Here is a 13,192-nt window from a genome sequence, read left to right on the forward strand (position 1 = left end):
AAAATAAAAAGTAGTAATAAACATGTATTAAACAAAAGATAACTTAAGTAGTAAGTAGTCTTATTAACTAAAAATAAGAAGGGGACAAGAGAATTGGCATAAGCATTTAACTCATCAGTGATATTTATGACACACATGATATACAAGTGGGAAGTGGGGTCAGTTGCAGCTGCAGGTTAACCATAGATTAGATTAGGAATCAAGGTCAAAAAAACATCAGTGGTTAACAAGGACAACCACAAAAACCAAGATTTTTGTTATCTACAGTCATACCCTCTCATCATAATCAAACTCAAAATCTCAAAAAACAAACTCACTTTTTTTTTTTTTCTCTTTCTTAAGATGCTTTTTCTTTTCTTTTTCTTAATCATCTAAGTTTTTAAGAGCCAAAAAAGTAGATGCGTTTCAGGCATGGAGTTAAACACAAACACAACAACAGCTGCTGCTGCTATTACTACTATTAAAACACCAGAATTAGCTGAAACTGAAACTCCGAGTCGGATCCAGCAACCAAAGCCTTTTCCGTTCAGTAATGGTGTTTTGAAACGGAAAAATCATCATCATCCTGTTGTGGTGGTGTACAAAGAATGCCTCAAAAATCATGCTGCTAATCTAGGGACTCATGCGGTTGATGGATGTGGAGAGTTTTTGCCTATTCCAGCTGCTAACCCAGCTGACCCAACTTCACTAAAATGTGCTGCTTGTGGTTGTCACCGCAATTTTCACCGCCGTGACCCGGAAGAACCGCCGCCTATCGCCACCGCAGCTATTGAGTACCAACCTCATCACCGCCACCATCCTCCGCCGCCTTGTGGGGACCATAGTAGCCCGAATTCCCCATCTCCACCGCCGATTTCTTCGGCTTATTACCCAGCTTCTGCACCTCACATGCTTTTGGCTCTAAGCGCTGGGTTTTCCGGTGAAAAAAATCAGAACCTGCCCACATCGACTACGCCAGTAGCGGTAGCAAATTCAAACGGTAGGAAGCGTTTCAGAACAAAATTCACTCCAGATCAGAAGATAAAAATGCTGGAATTCGCAGAAAAAATTGAATGGAAAATGCAGAAGCGAGATGAAGATCTGGTGAACAATTTCTGCAACGAAATTGGAGTTGAAAAGGGGGTTTTAAAGGTATGGATGCACAATAACAAAACCACATCTGTCTCTGGCAAGAAATTAGATCAACCAATCACCGGCAACGGAGACCACCAGAATGGTAACACTAACAATATTGTTAATGGGTTTTGTATTGTTAGTAGAAATAACACTACTCATCCTGATCACAACAACACTGACTCGGAATTTCACATTCACCATGAAAGCAGCATGAACGATGACAACAAGAAAGAACATTCAAGTTTTGGTGCTAATAATGTCGTTGTCACTAATGGGTCTTCTTCTTCATCTTGATTTTAGATTAGTTTGAATAATGTTTTAATTTGTAGTAGTAATTAGTGCAAGGAAGAGAAAAACTTTGAGGCTGCTACTATTACTCTCTCTCTCTATATTAGTTACGTTTATTTCTTTGTTCCTAAAGATTAGTGCTTAGCTTTATGAATCATGATATGATAACAATGAAAATTAAGATTGTTCCAAGTTCCAACCATTCCTGCTCTCGTAAATTATGTTTGTTCTGAATTTTATAACGGGTTTTAAATTTTTTATCTTGAAAAAAAAAGATTAACGAGCTTCTAGCTCCATCCCTGCAAATTTGCATGTTTGCAATTAGATCCTGTATGCAAAATTAGTTTCTGTGTTTATGAGTCAGAGAAGAGAGAGAGGGGATCATGGCTGTATTCATTTTGATTCTTGTCTGTGATTAAGAAGCAGAAAGTGGCTTAACATGCATTTGGGGTGATTATGGATAATAATTCAATGATTATCACAAAATAGTAAGCATTGCTTAGACTGCTTTAATTTTTAATTTTATTTTATTAATCCTCTTTAAATAAGGCGTAGCACTGTTTTAGGGAAAAAATTCAAAATATATTCGAACTGTGATCGAAATTGCGGTACCAATCCAAAATTTGGAAAGGACCTATTAAATATATAGGTGTGCACGTGGATATTATAAATAATAACTTGTTCAGCTAGACACTTATATGTCTTTAAAATAAACTATTAAATAGTGCATGGGTAATATGTCTTGTCCAAAGTTTGAAATTGTTACAATAATTTCGATCAAAATTTAAATATATTTTGGACTTTTTTTTCTTATTTTTGAATTTGTGCCACGTTGGGCCTTATTTAAAGGGGGAGGAAAACATCTCTTTATGAAGGATTTTTTTCATACACGGGGATCTAAATATTTTGATTATTTAAGTGATATACATGTAATAAAAACTACAACTTTGTTTCCTTGGCTACGTAAAATTTCTATTTTATGTTTTGTCAACCATCCATGGCAAAAAGATAGTCTAATTAATGATTTCCTCTTATAACCATTTAATTGATTTTGTAACTAATTGTACAAATGCTATTATTTTGTAGGTTGGTTAGTTCTTTGAAAAGGTTTCATAAATTAATTATATTCCGTTTGCTTGATGTCTTTAATTAATTTAGATTTTAAATTATTTTGGGTGTTATGTGTAAAGTGTAGTTTGGTGGCTTTTATTTAGACAAAAAGCTATCCATTAAGAGGATTTTTAAAGCCTGGATAGGGGTCAGCTTTTTTTTTTTTAAAAAAAAAAAAAAATTCCTTATAAGGGAAGCAATCTAGTCTTGTTAATTTGTTATAAGCCAAATTATTAAATTGCATTAGTTTAACGTTTTTATTTTAAAAAAGAGTGGAAGTTTTAACATTATCTATCAAAAATCATACGGTCTCCTAAAAGACATGACTTGTCTAAGTACATACACAAATAATAAGTATAATTAGCTACGTACATAAATTAAATAAATCAAAAGTCATGTATAATCAATATTAAAAAAATCACTATTTTTATGTTAGCATCAACAGAAAAGTTATTTGGCAGTTGCTTTAGCAGCTCCTTCTCTAAGACCGTCTTCAATAGCAACACTTATTCCAACAACACCAACAAGAAAAATGTTCAATATTATTTTTACTACTTTGATTAAATCAATAAACAAGAAAAACATAATAATATATTTATATAGAAAAAATAGAAAATTGTCCACTATTTCAATAATAATTTATTTCATACCATGCCTATTTCTCGTGAATTTGAAAAATCGTGTTCTATAACACAAATTTTCACTAATACATTATGAAAAAAAGAATCAATAGTGAATCAAAGGATCGGAATTACAATAACCTTGGGTTAGAGCTTTTATACATGTTAAAAAATTTACTAAATATATAGATGTGAACCCAATAGCATATGCCATACGAGTTGTGAATAGGTGGCAAACACAACAATTCATAAATTTAAAATCTTGAATTTGATTGTAAATATAAATAATATAGTCTTATGGATAAATTACATTATAAAATTCAATAAAAATGCAATTTTTATATATATATATATATTTATATATATTTATTTATTTATTTTTATTTCTTGAAATGTGGATCAATTGATATCATGTCTAAGATTAGGGAGATTTGAGATCCAACAACCTAAGTATGGGGTCGATGGGTCAGTTGGACCTTTCATTAATGTCCTGTCTCTTTATTACATAAGTGCTATTCCAATACATGATTGACTCTTTTCTTTATTCGGTAGATTTGAAATCATTATTTTCGTTATATCTAAATTATAAGGTCAAAAACTAATAATACAATCAGGAATGGAATCAAAATTTAAAGTTTATGATTTTCTTAATTAAAATATTTGAAAATTATTATATAATAATTTATGCATATTTGATGAATTTTTATGGTAAGTATATAGTGTGATTCATAATTATTAAATTTGATCTAATTTGCGATTCAAATCCTAACTCCGCTTCTGAATATAACTAATTCTTCTCTCTGCCTAAACATCACATGCAAACTTGTTTCTTGTCTACTCCGTTTAATTAGGGATAAGAACTTCTTGACAGATGGAAATTAATCTCTCACAACTAATTAATATAAACTTGATTTAGAAGATAATGTTAATATAGCATTTTTGGTTGGAATGTCCTACATTTAAAAAAAAAAAATGTATTTGTGAGTTTTTCAAGAATTTGTAAATTACTAATTATTTTATTATTTAATTACTTATGTATTGTGTTAAATTTATATTATTATCCATATTTTTGGTTAATATAGTTCTGAAACTAGACAACATAATACATTTCTTATATATTTTGATTAAAAAAAATAAAGTTAAATTAATTAAATATTAAATTTATTGAATCGTGTATTATTGAAATCAAAATAAAATAAAAATATTAATAATTAAGGAATTAAAATTGCTATTACACCAAGAATATGATTGTAGACAATAACATTTCGCGTTGAGAAAACAATAATCAAGAACGGAAAATTATGCAACAATCGTTTTATTGATTTAAGTGCGAGTGTTACAATCTCTATAATTCCTCTGATTTGCCCTTTTCAAATATAATTCAAGGGCTCTTGAGCTTGATCTTGAACTTGGACTTGGACTTGGAGTTGATCTTGATCTTGGACTTGATCTTGAACTTTATCTTGATCTTGACTCTCTAGTTGAATTCAAGGGCTTCGAGCTTGATCTTGAATCTATTGGTCTTGATCTTGATCGTTCTTGAACTTGATCTTGACTTCTTCAAATCTTAAACTTGAACACTTGAAATCTTCAATTCTTCAATTCTCGAATTCTTGAACTTGTAGAGAAATTGCGGCTTTTGATCCACGAGCTTTCTCTAGCTTCTTGTTCGAATTCTTGGTTCTCTATTCTGAGTTATGATGATCCCTATTTATAGTTTTAAAATAGAGGAGTTGTGATTAGAAGAGGACTCCCTTCGGCCAATTAGATTTAAGTGAGAGCTTTATGGAACGGGCTTTAAGTAAATTCATATTTATTGAATTTAAATATTAAATCAATTATATTAATCCATAATATTTATTTGGACTAATATATTCATGAATTTAATATAATCTGAATCATTTAATAAATTTATATTTAAATAAATTTTTAATGATTACAAATGCCCCTGCTTCAAGTTTTGTCAAAATAATTTATATTTTGGAGACTAGGCTTGAAGTATTGACTTAATATTATAATAATTATCATAATATTATGAGGAAGTATGACTCAATATCATAATATTATTATTATAATATCATAATAATCTCTACGTGTAGGGAGAACCATCATTAACCGTCACATGAGACATGTTAAGAGTGGGCTTTAATAAAAGTTCGGAGTTTATCCTTTAGTCCTAATGACCAAAGTCAACTAGGAATCAAATGGCTCACTAGTTTTTTTTAGTCACAAACAATTTCCAGTAGTCATACACGTCGAATCCTATTAGGAGTCCCTTAGTTACACGGCTTCTAATTTGACTCCAATTAGAACTTGAATGCTTTGTGTTCTTAGCACTATTTGTAGTAGGATAAAACCACCGCCTCAAAATCTAATGCCATTCAAGTTCAAATTGTAGTTGAATTAAGAATCGTAGTTCCACTCAATTTTAAATTCATGTACTTTTTCTTTGTCCTAGCCAAAAAGGAATTGTAATTGAACTAGGAGAAGGATTTTATTTCCACCACATGACATCTATAAAAAGGCACATTGTATCCACAATTTTGCCTTCAATTACAGATTGTGAGCTACGAGCTTACGACGAAAGGGGCATAATTCAAGGTAATTTTCCTCCCTTTTTTGATTTTCGGCACTTTTTTTTATAGCTTGACACGTCTGTCGTAGAAAATTCATATCTCATTATAGAAAAATTGAAATCATGAACGGTTTGATTTTCCAGAAACTAGACTTCTCGATCTCTAACATATCCAAAATTCAGAATTTAATACATTTCGAATCTTTTTTGATGATTTTTTGAAGTTAGCTCTGGATTCTGTCATGCTGAAAATTTCAGAGTTGTGCGGCTTTACTAAAACTCTTGTGTCTTGATGTAGGAACGACGAAATCACAAGCCGATTGATTATTTCAAATCTAGACACAAAGGTCTACGACATATCCGAAATTCAAGATTTAATACCTTCAGAGTCTTTCTAGGTGATTTTTCGAAGTTAACTTTAAATTTTGTCATACAACTGATATTATTAAGACGAAAGAGGATAGATACACATCCCCGTCCTAAGAAAGGTAACTTTATGGTATTCTTAAGGCAAAGAGGATAGATACACATCCCCGCCCTAAGAAAGGTAATTTATGGTATTCTTAAGGCGAAAACGGATAGATATAAATCTCCGCCCTGAGAAAGGTAATTTATAGTATTTTTAAGGCGAAAGCGGATAGATACAAATCCCCGCCCTAAGAAAGGTAATTTATGGTATTCTTATGGCGAAAGCGGATAGATATAAATCTCCGCCCTAATAAAGGTAATTTATGGTATTCTTAAGGCGACACCGGATAGATACAAATTCCTGCCCTAAGAAAGGTAACTTTATGGTATTCATAAGGAGAAAGAGGATAGATATAAATCCCCGCCCTAAGAAAGGTACTTTATGGTATTCTTAAGGCGAAAGCGGATAGATACAAATTCCCACCCTAAGAAAGGTAATTTATGGTATTCTTAAGGCGAAAGCGGATAGACACAAATCTCCAGCCTAAGAAATGTAATTTATGGTATTCTTAAGGCGAAAGCAGATAGATACACATCCCCGCCATAAGAAAGGTAACTTTATGGTATTCTTAAGGCGAAAACGTATAGATACAAATCCCCGCCCTAAGAAAGGTAATTTATGATATTCTTAAGGCGAAAGCGGATAGATGCACATCCCCAACCTAAGAAAGGTAATTTATGGTGTCAAGACTTGAAAACTTCAACTTGTAGACTTAAAGAATTTGAAGACCTTAACTTGCAGACTTGAAGAATTTAAAAACCTCCACTTGCAGACTTAAAATTTGAAGACTTTAATTCACATACTTGGAAAATTTAAAGACTTCAGCTCGCATACTCAGAAGATTTGAAGACTTAAACTTGTATACTTGGGGGATTCGAAGACTTCAACTTGTATACTTGGCTGAATTTAAAGAAACTTTAAGCATGTTGTTAACGAAACTCATATTTTATAAGGGTTTTCCCCCATCTACTGACCAATCAATACTTCGTATAAATCTAAAGTTTGATGATACAAAATAAAACAAAATACTTATCGCTTTAACTGTCATGTGACAAATTAAGTGGAAGCATGTGGTTTTTGGACACTCATGCAACTGAACTTAGGATATATTCTAAGCGCCTACGTACCTCAGTGAAGAGGATCAAGTCACAACGTAGTTCTGGGGGATTGCGTGATTTTTTTGTTTTTTTGTGCCATACACAGTTTATATTCTTGCGGGCCAGGAGTGACATATAATTTAGGCTCATATCTTAAGGAGCATCATCTTACTTCAAGAGTAATACCTCTTTAGGAATTTTTCATTAATAGGACCGATCCTTACGCCATATGCATTAACAAGCTTGTAAGCACCATGTGAATATGCTTCTTGTACGGCATATGGTCCATCCCACTTTGAGGTAAATTTGCCCCCAAACTTGTGCGAAGTAATGATGGGTCTTCTTACCGCGAGAACTTGGTCTCCAACTTGGAAGCATCTCAAGCGAACCTTCTTATTGAAAGCACGAGATAAACGAGCATGATAACATTCAAGGTTTTGTTGGGCTTCTAGCCTCTTTTCGTCAAGTGCATCTAACTCAGCAAGACGCAGTTAAGCATTTTCTTCTTCAGTGATCCCTTATTGAATAACAAGTCTTAAGGAAGGTATTTGATACTCGAGTGGTAGGACTGCCTCAACACCAAAAGAAAGTGAATATGGTGTTGCTTGAGTTGGAGTGTGGTACGTCGTCCTAAATGCCCATAAAGCTTCTTCTATTCTTTCATGCCAATCCCGTTTGGACTTGGAAACAAATTTCTTCAGAAAGTTGCATAGAGTCTTATTGAATGCTTCAACGAGACCATTGGCGGCAGCAAGATACATAGAAGATTTACGCTGCTTAAAACCAAAGATATCACAAATTTTGTTCATTAACTTGTTATCAAATGGCTTGCCATTATCTGTTATTATGTAGCGAGGGATGCCAAAGCGATAAATGATATTTACTCGGATAAATTTTGCAACATTCTCTTTCTTCACGTCTTTAAGAGAGACAACTTCAACCCATTTTGAGAAGTAATTTGTTGCAGCCAAGATGTACAAGTGTCCACCAGAAGATTTTGGTAGTGGTCCCACAACATCCAATCCCCAAGCGTCAAATGGATAAGATGCAATAGTTGGGTGCAATACTTGGGCGACTGATGTGAAATTCACAAGAAATTGACAAGCATCTCACCTCCGAGCATAATCTAACCAATCCTTCACCATGGTTGGCCAATAATACCCCATCCTCTTTATCTGAAATTGGAGTTTCGGTCCAGATTGATGTGATCCACATACTTTCGAATGTGTTTCTTGCAAAGCTTGAATTACTTCTTCCTCTCCCAAACATCATAATAGTACACCCTCAAATGATTTTCTATATAATATGTCCTAGTAGTAAAAGAAGTGAGGTGCACGACGATGAATATGAGTCATTCTCCTTGGATCTTCTAGAAGTATCCCATAACACATGTAGTCAATAATGAGTTGTCTCCACTTTTCCTTCGCGGCTTCAGAAATGGCAACGAGATGATTAACCTCATTTTCTATACATTCTTCCTCATTTGGCAGTGGTACTATCTATTTTTGACAAATGGTCACTTGTGTTTGATTAGGAAAGGTTAGCGTTGAAGCTAGAGCAGCCAATACATTAACTTTCTTATTCTCCGTTCTACGCACATGTTGAAGGGTTACATCTCCAAGCCATCCTATCAAATTTTGAGCATAATCATGATAAGAAAGTAATTCGAGCTTCTTCACCTCATAACTTCCCAAGAGTTGGTTGATCACGGACTGAGAGTCACAAAAGACTTGTAAGTTTAATTGTTTCATGTCAACGACCATCTCAAGTCCATGTATCAACGCTTGGTATTCAGCAGCATTATTGGAGCAAAATTGCTTCAAAGTAAAGGAGAATGGTAGGATCTCTTCTTGTGAAGTGATGAACACTACACTAGCACCAGCTCAGCCACGTTGTGCAGCTCCATCAAAGTACATTTTCTAAGGAGGTTGAACTTCAATTAACATTGCATCTTCATCAGGAAGCTCATCAGTTAACTCCCAATCATTTGGTATCGAATGGTCGTCCAAGAAATCCGCCAATGCTTGTCCTTTCACAGCTTTTTAAGGGATGTACATGATCTCAAACTGTTGGAATTGGAGGTACCATCCTGCTAGTCGGTCACTAAGGATAGGTTTTGACATAACAAATTTGATGGGATTTTCTCTAGAAATAAGACGAACAACATGGGCTTGAAAATAATGCTTCATCTTTTGAATTGAGAAAACTAGCGCCAAGCACAATTTTTCAATTGGCGAATAGTTCAGTTCATTTGGTGTCATCGTTCTACTCAAGTAGTAAAAAGAGTTTTCTTTGCCTTCAGTATTCTCTTGAGCTAACAGGGCTCCTACGGACCTTTCTTGTGCCGCAATGTAGAGTATCAATGGTTTTCCAGGTATAGGGCTGCCAAAACTGGAGGTTTCGCTAGATACGACTTGATACATTTAAAGGCATCACTATATGTTTCGTCCCAATTAAAGGAGCACCTTTCTTCATGAGATGACTGAATAGTTGGCATCGTCCTGCAAGATTTGAGATTAACCTCCTCAAGTAGGCTAGCTTTCCTTAGAGACTTTTTAACTCATGAATATTTCGAGGCTCAGGCATCTTCGATATTCCATTAACTTTGGATTGATCTATTCAATTCTTCGATGTCTCACAATGAAGCCAAGGAACTTTCCAGAAGTAACTCCGAAGGCACACTTCAATGGATTCATCCTTAGTTGATATCTTCGAAGCAGCTCAAACACCATTCTTGTCTTTCAAATGATCACTCATATTTCTTGACTCTACCACCAGGTCATCCACATAACATTCAACATTTTTATGGAGCAAATCATCAAATATATTTTGCATAGCCCTTTGATATGTAGCACCACCATTCTTCAAATCGAAAGACATCACTTTGTAGTAATAAATACATTTAGGCGTGCAAAATGCGGTGAGTTCTTCATCCATTGGTGTCATGCGGATTTGATTATAGCCAGAAGAACCGTCCATGAATGACATCGCCTCATAACCAGTGGTGGCATCAATCATTAGCTCAGGAATGAGAAGAGGGAACTCATCTTTAGGACATGCATTATTTAGATCCCTAAAGTCAACACAAACTCAAATTTAGCCATTATTCTTCTTTACAGGAACAATACTTGAAATCCAAGTAAGATATTTAACTTCACGAATGAATCTTGCCTCGATAAGTTTGTTGACTTCATTCTCTATCAATGGAACCAAGTCTGGCCAAAATGTCTTTGGGGTTCCTTGACAGAAAGAGCATCATTTTTTACTGCCAACTGATGGACTACTACTTTAGGATTCAAGCCAGGTATTTCTTTATAACTCCAAGTGAATACATCCCTATATTCTTTGAGTATATTCATATAAGTGATTTCTTCACTAACTTCTAGAAAGGCACTCAAGTAAGTAGGCATTGGGTCTTTATCAGTGCCAAGGTTAACTTCCTTTAAGGGATCTATTATGGTCTGCACTCCTTCTTCAAGTTCTGGTGGAGCATCTTCAGCATCTTCCTCTTCTAGAGGGTCATTGTCATTGACAGATATATGACATCAATCTTCATTTGAGGCAAAGAATCGTGCTCATTCTGGATTAATATGATATAATGAACCTACACTTTCTTCATCTTCCTCGCGCTCCTTGGTGTAAACCACAGTATGAGCCTTTGCCTTGAGTTCCTCTTTACACGAAACCACAAGTTTCACTCGTCGCCTCATTCTAGAAGGAATCAAACTTTTGAAATCCTTTTGGATTATAGATGAAGCCAGCTTTGTCACTTTTAGATAACTTCTCCGATGCTTGTTGTTTCTCTTCTTCAATGGACCTAATCTCTCGAACACAAAAGTTCTTGCAATCGATTCTCCAAGAAAATACAAAACAGAAGGATTTCTATTGGGAGCAGTGACATCATCTTCAAAAGTTATATGATTATTACTTGCTATTCTTATGGAAATGCGAATTGGCGGTGGTTGGTTATAGCCTAGTCCTTCACGTGCTTGCCTGGCTTTATCAATTGATGGGACTTTCCTTAACATCGATGGCTCATTAGGGTTATATCCGGCTTCGCAAATAACTTGTAAGCATTAGGATCAAAACTTTCTCCGTTGCGTTTTGTAAGGAGTGCCACATCTCGCACTTGATTTTGAGCGATTGTCTTTGTTGGCAGCTTTGAAGGCAAGTTTATTGCATCAATCCTTTCTTAATGCATCTTCTTGAAGGTTAGATGATTTGACATCTTCTTTCTTTACTTTTGGAACATAGTGAAGTCCAGAAGTCAAATTCTTCTTTGAAGACATGGTCTTCCCTTCATTGAGATTGGGACAAAATTCTTTAGTGTCAATTTTTGCCTTTTCGATAGCCGTATCAATTCTTTTGCTTGTGATCTTGTCAGACTTGGTTGATTTGACATCATTAGATTTTGTCCCTTTAACAACATAACTCTTCAAATAGAATTTGTCATCAGCAAAGTGCGTCTCAACTTTAGAGAAAGGATTATCATCTGCAACTACTATCTTCCTTTTAATCCCGCCTTCAAGATACTTCAAACATTGACAGTAAGAAGATGAGACAATTCTATTCTCGTGTACCCAAGGCCTGCCAAGTGATATAATATATGAAGTCTTTGCATCGATCATGTGCATCCATGCGCTTGATCGTAAATCTTCAATGTGGATTTCTAATTTAATGGAGTCTATAGACCTCTATCCTCCTTGATTGAATCATTGTATCAACAAACGACTTTCACTAAGTTCTTCGGTTGTGATGCCGAGTTCCTTCAATGTGTGGATAGGCAAATTGTTGAATCTAGATTCTGTTGACACCCAATTTTGACCCTCCCCGATAATTATTATTTTTTGAGTTTCTTAAATCCAAACGATTTGAAATAATTGACTCTCTAAAATTCGAAATACTTTTCAAATTATTTTAGGTAGCTTTATCACTTTTTATAATTTTAATATATATGTTTTATATAATCAAGTATATAATTAGTACATTTTTATGAATATTCGAAAATCGTTTCAAAAAGATTTTAGTTTTACTTAAATATTTTATTAAGTTAATTAGTAGTTTATATTTTGAATCATCAGTTTATTAAGTTAATTATTTTATTTCGTTAAGATTAAGAAGCTCCTTAATTAATTTATGAAAATTCATCTTGTTTAAGAGTTGATCAAATCCACCGACTAAATTCTAATAGAAATTCAAATGGTTATTATTACAATTTTAGCCAATTACTTCAACCCTTTGCAAGACCCGAAATTAGGCCGGAAATCCAATTCTCTTAAAACCTTGTCAGCCAAACTTTTGACCCAATTAAAATATCAGCACCTCACCCTTTTCATTTTTTTGACCCAAGCCCAAAACCACCTCTTCTATTTCTCGGAAGACTCAGAAGAGAGAAAAACAATTCCCAAACGACAAAACAATAGCGATACAACGTCAAAATACACGGCGTCTCCTTACCTGCTCCAAACGACACCAGCGACAGCGAGCCAACGATGCCTCCAACGTTCGACCATACACGGCGTGAACACGGAGGTAGATGAAAGAGCAACAACAACAGAAGGCGGTATGATTTCGTTGTCCCGTCCCTCTCAATAGCACTGCCGCAGCAGAGCAGGAAGAGCACACAAATCATCCATGATGGTGTGAGATCAAGACACGTCGGCACTCAAGGACAATTGAATTAATTTGAACCGTCGATTCGCCCTTTCCTCTTTCGAAATTGAGTGAAATTGCAATGAAAAGATGTTTATCCTAAATGGTGAAAGATTTTAGTGTTTTGAATTTGGGAATAGGCCTTGAATCCAAATTTTTTCATTCGTTTTCCCCCTTTAACGAACCCTAATTTTCCCCTATAAATTCTCCCTCTCCTTCATTTGTTGAAGTTAGAGAAACTTAGGAAGAAAAAGTCGGAAAAGTG

At 34.5% G+C, this 13,192-nt stretch overlaps 1 protein-coding gene across 1 annotated transcript; it reads left to right on the forward strand.

Annotated features, from left to right (window-relative positions):
- Positions 1 to 250: 250 nt before the first annotated feature.
- LOC125849178 (zinc-finger homeodomain protein 9-like) lies at positions 251 to 1,596 on the forward strand. The gene has a single exon (XM_049529205.1). The coding sequence runs from the start codon at positions 412 to 414 to the stop codon at positions 1,408 to 1,410; it is 999 nt and encodes a 332-aa protein (XP_049385162.1). The 5' UTR covers positions 251 to 411; the 3' UTR covers positions 1,411 to 1,596.
- The last annotated feature ends 11,596 nt before the right edge of the window (positions 1,597 to 13,192 follow it).

The sequence above is a fragment of the Solanum stenotomum genome, chromosome 12, assembly GCF_019186545.1.
Source record: "Solanum stenotomum isolate F172 chromosome 12, ASM1918654v1, whole genome shotgun sequence".
Taxonomy (NCBI): Eukaryota; Viridiplantae; Streptophyta; class Magnoliopsida; order Solanales; family Solanaceae; genus Solanum; species Solanum stenotomum.

Excerpts from the sequence above, each read along its gene's own strand:
- LOC125849178 (XM_049529205.1), top strand. The coding sequence starts at position 412 with ATGGAGTTAAACACAAACACAACAACAGCTGCTGCTGCTATTACTACT.